The sequence below is a fragment of the Clupea harengus genome, unplaced genomic scaffold, assembly GCF_900700415.2.
Source record: "Clupea harengus unplaced genomic scaffold, Ch_v2.0.2, whole genome shotgun sequence".
Classification (NCBI taxonomy): Eukaryota; Metazoa; Chordata; class Actinopteri; order Clupeiformes; family Clupeidae; genus Clupea; species Clupea harengus.
This window is the reverse complement of record NW_024879753.1, coordinates 15,711-27,626: the sequence shown is the minus strand read 5'-3', so window position 1 is coordinate 27,626 and position 11,916 is coordinate 15,711. Positions and strand designations below refer to the sequence as shown.

The 11,916-nt window shown below is 43.1% G+C and overlaps 2 protein-coding genes across 3 annotated transcripts; both read right to left on the bottom strand.

Moving 5' to 3' along the window:
• Positions 1-3,516: 3,516 nt before the first annotated feature.
• On the bottom strand, positions 3,517-4,936 carry LOC122130229. Its single transcript, XM_042704885.1, has 4 exons — positions 4,824-4,936; positions 4,694-4,749; positions 3,719-4,619; positions 3,517-3,592 (listed from the first exon to the last, which is right to left on the bottom strand). The coding sequence occupies exons 1-3, from the start codon at positions 4,853-4,855 to the stop codon at positions 3,742-3,744; spliced, it is 966 nt and encodes a 321-aa protein (XP_042560819.1). The 5' UTR covers positions 4,856-4,936; the 3' UTR covers positions 3,517-3,592; positions 3,719-3,741.
• A 1,585-nt stretch (positions 4,937-6,521) lies between these two features.
• Positions 6,522-11,394, bottom strand: LOC116224084. 2 transcript variants are annotated; one of them, XM_031582762.2, is made up of 5 exons: positions 11,300-11,394; positions 11,170-11,225; positions 11,050-11,095; positions 6,725-7,270; positions 6,522-6,597 (listed from the first exon to the last, which is right to left on the bottom strand). In XM_031582762.2, exons 1-4 carry the CDS (start codon positions 11,329-11,331, stop codon positions 6,748-6,750), a joined length of 657 nt encoding a protein of 218 aa, XP_031438622.2. In that variant the 5' UTR covers positions 11,332-11,394; the 3' UTR covers positions 6,522-6,597; positions 6,725-6,747. The 2 variants fall into 2 exon arrangements, with proteins under 2 accessions (XP_031438622.2, XP_031438621.2); XM_031582761.2 differs by lacking the exons at positions 11,050-11,095; positions 11,170-11,225; positions 11,300-11,394 and adding exons at positions 7,391-7,446; positions 7,521-7,558 and having other exon boundaries at positions 6,725-7,316.
• Positions 11,395-11,916: the final 522 nt, after the last annotated feature.

The following is an 11,916-nucleotide window of genomic DNA, read 5'->3' as shown; positions in this document are numbered from 1 at the left end:
TTACATTACATAACCATTGAGCAGAGCACATTTTTAAGTAATACACCACTATTCATGAGAAAACAGTGAGGAGATCCTTGAAACAATGTATACCAGACGGTTCCAGCACATTTATACAAACCTTCTGACCATACTGTGTGATTCAAGCGTTTTTTGTGAAGGTAAAGTCAGTCACATAACATGTGTCAGTAGCAAGGCCTTCATTTGAGCATCATTTCAGTGTGGCTGCTGGAAGCAGAGACTCTTCGTCTTCCCTCGCCTTCCCTCGCCTTCCTTCGTCTGCCCCCCTTCACTGATATTTCCCCTGCTGCCTTCCTTCTCCCGATATATACAGAGTAATACAAACGATGTTGTGGCTGGCTCCTCCCTCAGGACAGCAGAAAGCACAACACAGATAAGACATTTTATTGAGCACAGTAATCTGAAATATTTTTAGCACAACCACCTTAGAACACTTATCTTTTCAGTAGTGAGCAGCACCTATGGTTTGGGGATTTTGGGGGATGCTTTGTAGACAAGGTTGTATTAGGACACATGGGCAGGTGTGGGACTGGTATAAGACAGGTCATCAGCCTGCTACCCCGAAACTAGTCTAGGCTACCTACTTAGTATATATAATTAATATATTGTCTATATATTTTACTACGTGTATATAAGTCATATATTGTGTATATAATTCATATATTGTGTATATATTTCACCTTCTTCATTGTTTTTTGTGATTGTTGTAATACTGCAATACTACTTCCCTTTATATTTATATCTACATCTCTCTATGGATCGTATAGTAACTGATTCTTCATTGGATCTTTCCTTGATTTTTCCCATACCTGACCCGCCAAGGAGATTAAAGGCGCTTTTCCACTGCAGGAACTCGGGGCCCTTCCCAGGTGGCGCGGATGTTAACAGGAACGGCCCCCCACAGCCCTTCTGTTTCAATAGCGATGTAGGAATGACTAGACTTGACTGTGACCTTTGCTCTTTGATCGCGACATCTATTCAGAGGACTACAAAATAACAGTATATTTTTGCAGTGGCAGCACCAGCATTTCAACAGTTGAATTTTGCTATAAAGCTGCTAACACTCAATTAAATAACTCCATGGCAGCTGTAATTACTTGGTAAATGAGGATACCAGCACCACTGTTGATTAATTAAAGCAAATATGTCAACTGACACCCGAAACCTCTGAAATATCTGGATATGACCCTTTTTTTTCAGAGTTGCTGAGGTGTTCCTGTGCCAAATGAGGGCTAGACCAACACCAGACTCAGTTTCTGTCTGCCTCATTGTCGTTTCCTTCCACTGATTCTCAGCAATGCCCTCTCTGGCTGTGTGTTTTTCCGCATTGTGCGCCATTGAAAAAGGCTTGTGAGTGACTGTCAGTTAATGTATGTGAAATATTCTGTGGTTGTAAAATATTTGTGTAAATACATACTTAGTTGATAAGAATGGACTTGAAATACCTTTAAAAACTGTATATACCAGGCTGTGTATGGATCTACTGGAGATGGAGCTTCACCACCTTTACAAACCTCTTCTGATCCCTTGCGTGGATTCAGTCTTTGTGCAGCAGGGACTACTTTTTGAGGCATGATCTTGATCTGCGCAAAGTCCTCTGTTCAGCATTTTTGGGCTTTCATGTAGTTCATTAGCGGACAATGTGTTGGTCGTACTTACATTTTCAGAAAGAACGGCCTTCCCCTCTCATGAAGTCAATAATGGTTATAGACAAAAGCTGACAAATTAGTAAATATCACCAGACACCACAACATAGTCCAATAGATTCATTCTGCAAATAGAAACATTTCTCGATTTCAAAGAGGACAAAGCCATACATATGTGACTTACTGGAGAAGATCTTTGAAACACTGATGCAGTGTATAAGGTAAAGCACGATTTATAGAGCCATATGGTCATGTGGAATAGCCAATGATGTGCAGACACACCTATGGGTGTAACAGTTGAAAAGAATGCTTTAAGTGGCTAATTATCATGTATACCAAACAAAAGCATTGCTTTGTGTGAAGCGCTCCAAAACAATACTGTTGTTCAGTGGATATATCCAGGGCCCCATTCGTCGTAAGGGTTGAAGCTAAGTTAATCAATTGTCCTTTTAGCCCGTTAACATTAGCAAGCTGATTGAGAACAGCAAATATCGGTTCGTCAACGGCTCATCCGCCTCCAAATCATGTGGTTAATTTCAACCAGGCTAAACTTATCAGGGAAATTGCGCGTGCACGCCCTACTTCAAAAGGCAGGAAAGGTCGATCACCAAAACAATGATTTTCTAACGGTATAATGGTTCTAAACTCAAAGAAAAGGGCTCTTTTTTTCTCCACTGGCGAGCAGGAGATGAACATGAACGCTTATGAAGAATACAAGACCATAATCATGGCCTGTGAGAGCAAGGTGTGTTGGGATGTTTATAGAGTGATATCTATGTATGAATATCTAACGGCAAGTGTACACTAGTACACAGGATACCGCTACGGCGCTACCGGTTCGTAACTGCAAGATTGATAGTTTGAATCCCCTCACCTCCTTCCTCAGTGTAGTTTTACATTTCCTTGTAAGTCGCTTTGAATGAAAGCGTTTGTTAAATGACTAAATGTATTAATAACAAATGCAATAAATTGAAGCAGTGAAAATAAATTGTCTGTATTTCTCTCTATTCTTATCATGAGTCCACCTTCATTCTACAATAATGATATGCTATGGTGTACTAATAACACTCATATAATTATGAGTGCTTTGTTCTCCGCATCACCGACACTACAAAAATGTACGACTCGCAAAACAGTCAATGTTCGACTGTGGTGTTTGCAATAAATGACTCGAGAAGGTCTTTTAAATTAATTATTCCTTGTCGGCTGAATCGGTAGCGCTCATACAAGAACTCATCATGATGGAATAATGGATCTTGGCGATCTCAAAGAACTCTCTCCCTACGCTAATCTAACCATCTAATATCAGTCCTTGGTCAATGGGATCCCTCCTTTTTCCAAGGATGTGGCAAGCTTATCCAGCTACACTTTAGTTAGCCTGCGCTGGAGCAGGTTAGTGCTAATTGATATGTTACTATGGTGATTTATCTGAAGTTGCTTCCACGAACCAAAAAGAGGGGTGTTTATCTTAGCCTGAAAATTAGCTCGCTAAACCGCTTAGCGAGCTACGACGAATACCCCCCTGGTCCAAATTGATTACATTTAGTGGGGAACAAGTCAATTGAAAGTTCAGATGATTAAGATTAGAGGTTATGTTATGTTTATTGTCTGCACCAATATGCCAAAACAGATTCCTGGTAGGTGTAAACTTACTTATAATTACAATTCTGACTGACTGCCATTCAGTACTCAAGATAAATATGATACTTCCAGACATCCCTTCATGAGTTTGTCCAATAATGCTATAACTAACCCACAATATTGTACATGCTATACATGGAGCCAACATCCCACTCAATTCAAGTGAGCTTTAGAAAATCAATATTTTCAATAACAGAAACATACAAAATTAGAGAAAAGCCTTTATTGTTTCATCTACAATATAAAGTCAAGCGTAGATATCCATCAAGGTTTGAGCCCAGGACCTGGAAAGAACACAGAATGAGGAACAGAATTTCAAATAAAACAATACCTACATGGCACAGGAGGTCAACTGGGCAAACCAATCCTTTTCTGTAGAGAAAAAAAGGCATTAGAATTTAAACACTCACTTCACGACAAAGCGCTCTCAAAGTCACTCTTTGACATCCACAGTTTGGTCAGCCTGGGCTTCATGTCCAGGAAAACTGGGGTCATAAGCAACCGGATCAGCAGCATCAGTTGGAAGGAAGTCCAGTGGGATGTAGGTGGTTTGGGAAAAGACCATTTTTCCAAGCACGTAACGATTGAAGGATTTAACCACGTAGCGCGTTTGAAAACCTGATGGCTCTGTGATCACAAGGAAGCGCTCTTGCCCTGATGAGGGACCCTCAGCATCACCATGAGTGGTTTCTCCACCGACATCCATGGAGGAGCTGCCAAGACTACCCTTAATAGGGTTTGATGCAGTCATTTGAGGAAGCGGCATCTGGGCATGCACCTTGGGCATCTGGTTCACTGGGGCTGGGGGCATCTTGGCCCATATTGGGGGCACATGGGCCTGCACCTTGGGCATCTGGGCTGCCTGGCTCACTGGGGCTGGGGGCATCTTGGCCCATATTGGGGGCACATGGGCGTGCACCTTGGGCATCTGGGCTGCCTGGCTCACTGGGGCTGGGGGCATTTGGGCCTGTGCCATCTTGGCTGCCTGGCTTACAGACTGCTGACCCTGGCTCTCCTGAGTAGGGGTATGGCGAGTCCACACTGGGTTTGCCTGGATTTTAGACATGCCATCTTGGCTCACCTGGGTAGAGGGCATCCATACCTGGCTTGATGGCATCAGCCTCTGGCTTGTTGGGGCATGAGGAACCTCTGCTTTACTAAAAAATGGGTTTTCCTTAGCAGGTTCATTATAATTTGGGACACCTTCACCTTTGGTTGAGCTGACGTCATTCATGGACGGTACAGAGTCACTACCGGCAGGCCTAGTAAGGTAGTAAAAATTCCCAAATCTCTGGCGATGACCTTCCAGCCCTAGAACAAAACAAAGGCTTCCAATTACAGATATACTCCATATGTGTTTTAACCAAAAAGTGAACCAATCATACCTTGTTGACGGTGCTGACAGCATATTTCACTTAGGAAAAGGCATATCCAAAGCACCCTGTTGAACACATCTTGTTTAGACAGGTATTTAATTGAAAACGACAACCTAAAGACAAAAAACTGAATGTGTACCTGACGGTCACGCCAAGAGTCATAGTCAACATCAATGGTTTGAATCAACGTCCCAAACACAGCACTCTCCTCACCACCACTACAGCAAGACCCCAGCTTTGACTCCCAAACAACCAAGCTGGTCTTTTATAGGCACAGCTCCTCTGTCTGAATCCTAATTAACCAACTGGCTTCAGCTGCTAGCAATTGATGTGTCTGTGGCCAGGTGTGAAATTCTATTCAACATTGTGAGAAGTGTTGACATTAGTGACAATATTCTATGTTACTTTGCAATTACAAAACAACAAGGAAAAACAGCAAGTGATTGGCCTAAATTAACAGCATACCTGTTTTAGTAATAGATTAGGCATTGCTGCAATACATTTCCTTACTCATGGTAAATTCAGTCATTGCAGGGGATTCAGTTACATTTTGCAGTAACACTGCCACTGAACCAGAGTAGGATGAAGTCTAATTGGTAGGATTGGTCACATTTGCAGCAAGCGGTAAAAAACTATTTAATATAGACAAACAAAACAAACAAGTGTTTAAACGCGGAAACATGATAAACACCAGCCATGGATTTTTATAATTATTATTAGGTGACTGTCCTGAAATCCTACCTTATCATTAAAAAACCCTTCACCTTAAGATGAGCTTCACGGCCACGTCTGTATTGTTTCCAATAAAGGATATGATACCATTGCTGTTATTTTAGTGGACCTGTACTAAAGAATGAAACGTTTAAAGTGGAGATAGTGGTTATATTTGTTATTAAGGATATTTTCTGGCAGCCTCAGAAATGTCATAGCATGTAAACATTTTCCTAAAAGGATTGAAGGGGTATATTCTGATCCCTTGTGTGGATTCAGTCCTTGTGCAGCAGGGACTACTTTTTGAGGCATGATCTTGGTCTGCACAAAGTTCTCTGTTCAGCATTTTTGGGCTTTCTTGTAGTTCAATAGCTGTTAAGACTAGTTTCTTTTCTCTGCTGTGAAAACTAAACCCAAGAGGTGTTCAGTATACACTGGACCCAAATCATAACCTCCTACCTGTTTCGGTAAGCTGAGAAATTCATTGCGCAATGTCTGAGGTGGCGGACAATGTGTTGGTTGTACTTGCATTTTCAGAAAGAATGGCCTTCCCCTCTCATGAAGTCAATAATGGTTATAGACAAAAGCTGTCAAATTAATAAATATCACCAGACACCACAAAATAGTCCAATAGATTTCTGCAAATAGAAACATTTCTACAAAGGACAAAGCCATCTATATGTGACTTACTGGAGAAGATCTTTGAAACACTGATGCAGTGTGTAAGGTAAAGCTCAATTTATAGAACCATATGGTCATGTGGAATAGCCAATGATGGGCAGACACACCTGTGGGGGTAACAGTTGAAAAGAATGCACACTTTATTTTTTAAGTGGTTAATTAACATGCATACCAACCAAGGTCTCCAAAACAATACTGTTGTTCAATGGATAAATCCAGGTCCAAATAGATTACATGTAGTGGTGAACAAGTCAATTGAAAGTTCAGAGGATTAAGATTAGAGGACTAAGATAAATATGATACTTCCAGACATCCCTTCATGAGTTTGTCCAATAATGCTATAACTAACCCACAATATTTGACATGCTATACATGGAGCCAACATCCCACTCAATTCAAGTGAGCTTTAGAAAATCAATATTTTCAATAACAGAAACATACAAAATTAGAGAAAAGCCTTTATTTTTTCATCTACAACATGAAGACAAGCGTAGATATCCATCAAGGTTTGAGCCCAGGACCTGGAAAGAACACAGAATGAGGAACAGAATTTCAAATAAAACAATACCTATATGGCACAGGAGGTCAACTGGGCAAACCAATCCTTTTCTGTAGAGAAAAAAAAGGCATTCGAATTTAAACACTCACTTCATGACAAAGCGCTCTCAAAGTCACTCTTTGACATCCACAGTTTGGTCAGCCTGGGCTTCATGTCCAGGAAAACTGGGGTCATAAGCAACCGGATCAGCAGCATCAGTTGGAAGGAAGTCCAGTGGGATGTAGGTGGTTTTGGAAAAGACCCTTTTTCCAAGGACGTAACGATTGAAGGATTTAACCACGTAGCGCGTTTGAAAACCTGATGGCTCTGTGATCACAAGGAAGCGCTCTTGCCCTGATGAGGGACCCTCAGCATCACCATGAGTGGTTTCTCCACCGACATCCATGGAGGAGCTGCCAAGACTACCCTTAATAGGGTTTGATGCAGTCATTTGAGGAAGCAGCATCTGGGCCTGCACCTTGGGCATCTGGGCTGCCTGGTTCACTGGGGCTGGGGGCATCTTGTCCCATATTGGGGGCATCTGGGCCTGAACCTTGGGCATCTGGTTCACTGGGGCTGCGGGCATCTTGGCCCATATTGGGGGCATCTGGGCCTGCACCTTGGGCATCTGGTTCACAGAGTCACTAACGTCAGGCCTAGGATTGTATTTATAGTTCCCAAATCTCTGGGGACCTTCCAGCCCTAGAACAAAACAAGGGCTTCAATTACAGATATACTCCATATGGGTTTTAACTAAAAAGTGAACCAACTCATACCTTGTTGACGTTGCTGACAGCATATTTCACTTAGGAAAAGGCATATCCAAAGCACCCTGTTGAACACATCTTGTTTAGACAGGTATTTAATTGAAAAAGACAACCTAAAGACAAAAAACTGAATGTGTACCTGACGGTCACACCAAGAGTCATAATCAACATCAATGGTTTGAATCAAAGTCCCAAACACAGCACTCTCCTCACCACCGCTACAACAAGATCCCAGCTTTGACTCCCAAACAACCAAGCTGGTCTTTTATAGGCACAGCTCCTCTGTCTGAATCCTAATTAACCAACTGGCTTCAGCTGATAGCAATTGATGTGTCTGTGGTCAGGTGTGAAATTCTATTCAACATTGTGAGAAGTGTTGACATTAGTGACAATATTCTATGTTACTTAGCAATTACAAAACAACAAGGAAAAACAGCAAGTGATTGGCCTAAATTAACAGCATACCTGTTTTAGTAAGATTAGGCATTGCTGCAATACATTTCCTTACTCATGGTAAATTCAGTCATTGCAGGGGATTCAGTTACATTTTGCAGTAACACTGCCACTGAACCAGAGTAGGATGAAGTCTAATTGGTAGGATTGGTCACATTTGCAGCAAGCGGTAAAAAACTATTTAATATAGACAAACAAAACAAACAAGTGTTTAAACGCGGAAACATGATAAACACCAGCCATGGATTTTTATAATTATTATTAGGTGACTGTCCTGAAATCCTACCTTATTAAAAAACCCTTCACCTTAAGATGAGCTTCACGGCCACGTCTGTATTGTTTCCAATAAAGGATATGATACCATTGTTGTCATTTTAGTGGACCTGTACTAAAGAATGAAACGTTTAAAGTGGAGATAGTGGTTATATTTGTTATTAAGGATATTTTCTGGCAGCTCCAGAAATGTCATAGCATGTAAACATTTTCCTAAAAGGATTGAAGGGGTATATTCTGATCCCTTGTGTGGATTCAGTGTAGCAGGGACTACTTTTTGAGGCATGATCTTGATCTGCACAAAGTCCTCTGTTCAGCAATTTTGGGCTTTCTTGTAGTTCATTAGCTGTTAGGACTAGTTTCTTTTCTCTGCTGTGAAAAACAAAACCCAAGAGGTGTTCAGTATGCCCTGGATCCAAATCATAACCTCCTACCTGTTTCGGTAAGCTGAGAAATTCATTGCACAATGTCTGAGGTGGTGGACAATGTGTTGGTCATACTTGCATTTTCAGAAAGAATGGCCTTCCCCTCTCATGAAGTCAATAATGGTTATAGACAAAAGCTGACAAATTAGTAAATATCACCAGACAATAGTCCAATAGATTTATTCTGCAAATAGAAACATTTCTAGATTTCAAAGAGGACAAAGCCATCCATATTTGACTTACTGGAGAAGATCTTTGAAACACTGATGCAGTGTGTAAGGTAAAGCACAATTTATAGAGCCATATGGTCATGTGGAATAGCCAATGATGTGCAGACACACCTATAGGGGTAACGGTTGAAAAGAATGCACACTTTATTTTTAAGTGGTTAATTAACATGCATACCAAACAAAAGCATTGCGTGAAGGTCTCCAAAACAATACTGTTGTTCAATTGATAAATCCAGGTCCAAATCGATTACATTTAGTGGTGAACAAGTCAATTGAAAGTTCAGATGATTAAGATTAGAGGACTTCAGAATTTTTTTTTAGCATAAGAACCTTGGCTTGTCATTTAGAACCCAAGATAAATGATACTTCCAGACATCCCTTCATGAGTTTGTCCAATAAGGCTATGACTAACCCTAACTATGTGACATGCTATACATGGAGCCAACATCCCACTCAATTCAAGTGAGCTTTAGAAAATCAATATTTTCAACATTGGAAACATACAAAATTAGAGAAAAGCCTTTATTGTTTCATCTACAATATTAAGTCAAGCGTAGATATCCATCAAGGTTTGAGTCCAGGACCTGGAAAGAACACAGAATGAGGAACAGAATTTCAAATAAAACAATACCTATATGGCACTGGGCAAACCAATCATTTTCTGTAGAGAGAGAAAAAAAAAAGAAAAAAAAAGGCATTAGAATTTAAATTCACACATTATGACAAAGCGCTCTCAAAGTCACCCTTTGACATCCACAGTTTGGTCAGCCTGGGCTTCATGTCCAGCAAAACTGGGGTCATAAGCAACCGGATCAGCAGCATCAGTTGGAAGGAAGTCCAGTGGGATGTAGGTGGTTTGGGAAAAGACCCTTTTTCCAAGCACGTAACGATTGAAGGATTTAACCACCTAGCACGTTTGAAAACCTGATGGCTCTGTGATCACAAGGAAGCGCTCTTGCCCTGATGAGGGACCCTCAGCATCACCATAAGTGGTTTATCCACCGGCATCCATGGAGGAGCTGCCAAGACTACCCTTAATAAGGTTTGATGCAGTCATTTGAGGAAGCGGCATCTGGGCCTGCACCTGGGGCATCTGTGCTGCCTGGTTCACTGGTGCTGGGGGAATCTGGGCCTGAACCTGGGTCATCAGGGCTGCCTGGTTCACTGGGGCTGGGGGGATCTTGGCCCATGCTGGGGGCATCTGGGACTGCACCTGGGGCATCTGGGCTGCCTGGTTCACTGGGGCATCTTGGCCCATGCTGGGGGCATCTGGGACTGCACCTGGGGCATCTTGGCCCATGCTTGGGGCATCGGGGCCTGAACCTGGGGCATCAGGGCTGCCTGGTTCACTGAGGCTGGGGGGATCTTGGCCCATGCTGGGGGCATCTGGGACTGCACCTGGGGCATCTTGGCTGCCTGGTTCACTGGGGCTGGTGGCATCTTGGCCCATGCTGGGGGCATCTGGGCCTGGGGCATCTTAGCTGCCTTGCTCACTGGGGCTGGGGGCAAATTGGCCCATGCTGGGGGCATCTGGGACTGCACCTGGGGCATCTGGGCTGCCTGGCTCACTGGGGCTGGGGGCATCTGGGCCTGCACCTGTGGCATCTTAGCTGCCTTGCTCACTTGGGCTGGGGGCATCTTGGCCCATCCTGGGGGCATCTGGGCTGCCTGGTTCACTGGGGCTGGGGGCAACTTGGCCCATGCTGGGGGCATCTGGGACTGCACCTGGGGCATCTGGGCTGCCTGGCTCACTGGAGCTGGTGGCATCTTGGCCCATGCTGGGGGCATCTGGGCCTGGGGCATCTTAGCTGCCTTGCTCACTTGGGCTGGGGGCATCTTGGCCCATGCTGGGGGCATCTGGGCCTGCACCTTGGGCATCTGGGCTGCCTGGTTCACTGGGGCCGGGGGCATCTTGGCCCATCCTGGGGGCATCTTGGCTGCCTGGTTCACTGGGGCTGGTGGCATCTTGGCCCATCCTGGGGGCATCTGGGCCTGTGCCATCTTGGCTGCCTGGCTTACAGACTGCTGACCCTGGCTCTCCTGAGTAGGGGTATGGTGAGTCCACACTGGGTTTGCCTGGATTTTAGACATGCCATCTTGGCTCACCTGGGTAGAGGGCATCCATACCTGGCTTGATGGCATCAGCCTCTGGCTTGTTGGAGCATGAAGAACCTCTGCTTTACTAAAAAATGGGGTTTCCTTAGCAGGTCCATTATAACTTGGGACACCTTCACCTTTGGTTGAGCTGAAGTCATTCATGGACGGTACAGAGTCACTACCGGCAGGCCTAGGATTGTATTTATAGTTCCCAAATCTCTGGGGACCTTCCAGCCCTAGAACAAAACAAGGGCTTCAATTACAGATATACTCCATATGGGTTTTAACTAAAAAGAAAACCAACTCATACCTTGTTGACGTTGCTGACAGCATATTTCACTTAGGAAAAGGCATATCCAAAGCAACCTGTTGAACACATCTTGTTTAGACAGGTAATTCATTGAAAAAGACAACCTAAAGACAAATAACTGAATGTGTACCTGACTGTCACGCCAAGAGTCATAGTCAACATCAATGGTTTGAATCAAAATCCCAAACACAGCACTCTCCTCACCACAGCCCAGCCCAGCCCAGCTTTGACTCCCAAACAACCAAGCTGGTCTTTTATAGGCACAGCTCCTCTGTCTGAATCCTAACTGGCTTCAGCTGATAGCAATTGATGTGTCTGTGTTCAGGTGTGAAATTCTATTCAACATTGTGAGAAGTGTTGACATTACTGACAATATCTTACTTTGCAATTACAAAACAACAAGGAAAAACGGCACCAGTGTTTGGCCTAAATTAACCTGTTGTAGTAATAGATTAGCCATTGCTGCAATACATTTCCTTACTAATGGTAAATTCAGTCATTGCAGGGGATTCAGTTACATTTTGCAGTAACACTGCCACTGAACCAGAGTAGGATGAAGTCTAATTGGTAGTGTAATGGCAGCAGATCCGATATCTGTGTCATCTTTTGAAGCACTCGGGGAAAGTATTGAACGCATGCAAAAGCTTAAAAGTTTAAATGTCTTTATCTTCTTAAAGATTCAGGTATCCATGTACATACATAAATAAATGATTCTTGTATATCTGTCTTAACACAATTAAGCTAGCA

Excerpts from the sequence above, each read along its gene's own strand:
- LOC122130229 (XM_042704885.1), bottom strand. The coding sequence starts at position 4,855 with ATGTTGACTATGACTCTTGGCGTGACCGTCAG. Across the intron at positions 4,750-4,823 it reads ACTCTTGGCGTGACCGTCAG|GGTGCTTTGGATATGCCTTT; the intron begins GTACACATTCAG and ends TGTGTTCAACAG. Across the intron at positions 4,620-4,693 it reads CTGTCAGCACCGTCAACAAG|GGCTGGAAGGTCATCGCCAG; the intron begins GTATGATTGGTT and ends GTTTTGTTCTAG.
- LOC116224084 (XM_031582762.2), bottom strand. The coding sequence starts at position 11,331 with ATGTTGACTATGACTCTTGGCGTGACAGTCAG. Across the intron at positions 11,226-11,299 it reads ACTCTTGGCGTGACAGTCAG|GTTGCTTTGGATATGCCTTT; the intron begins GTACACATTCAG and ends TGTGTTCAACAG. Across the intron at positions 7,271-11,049 it reads AACTATAAATACAATCCTAG|GCCTGACGTTAGTGACTCTG; the intron begins GCCTGCCGGTAG and ends ATACAATCCTAG.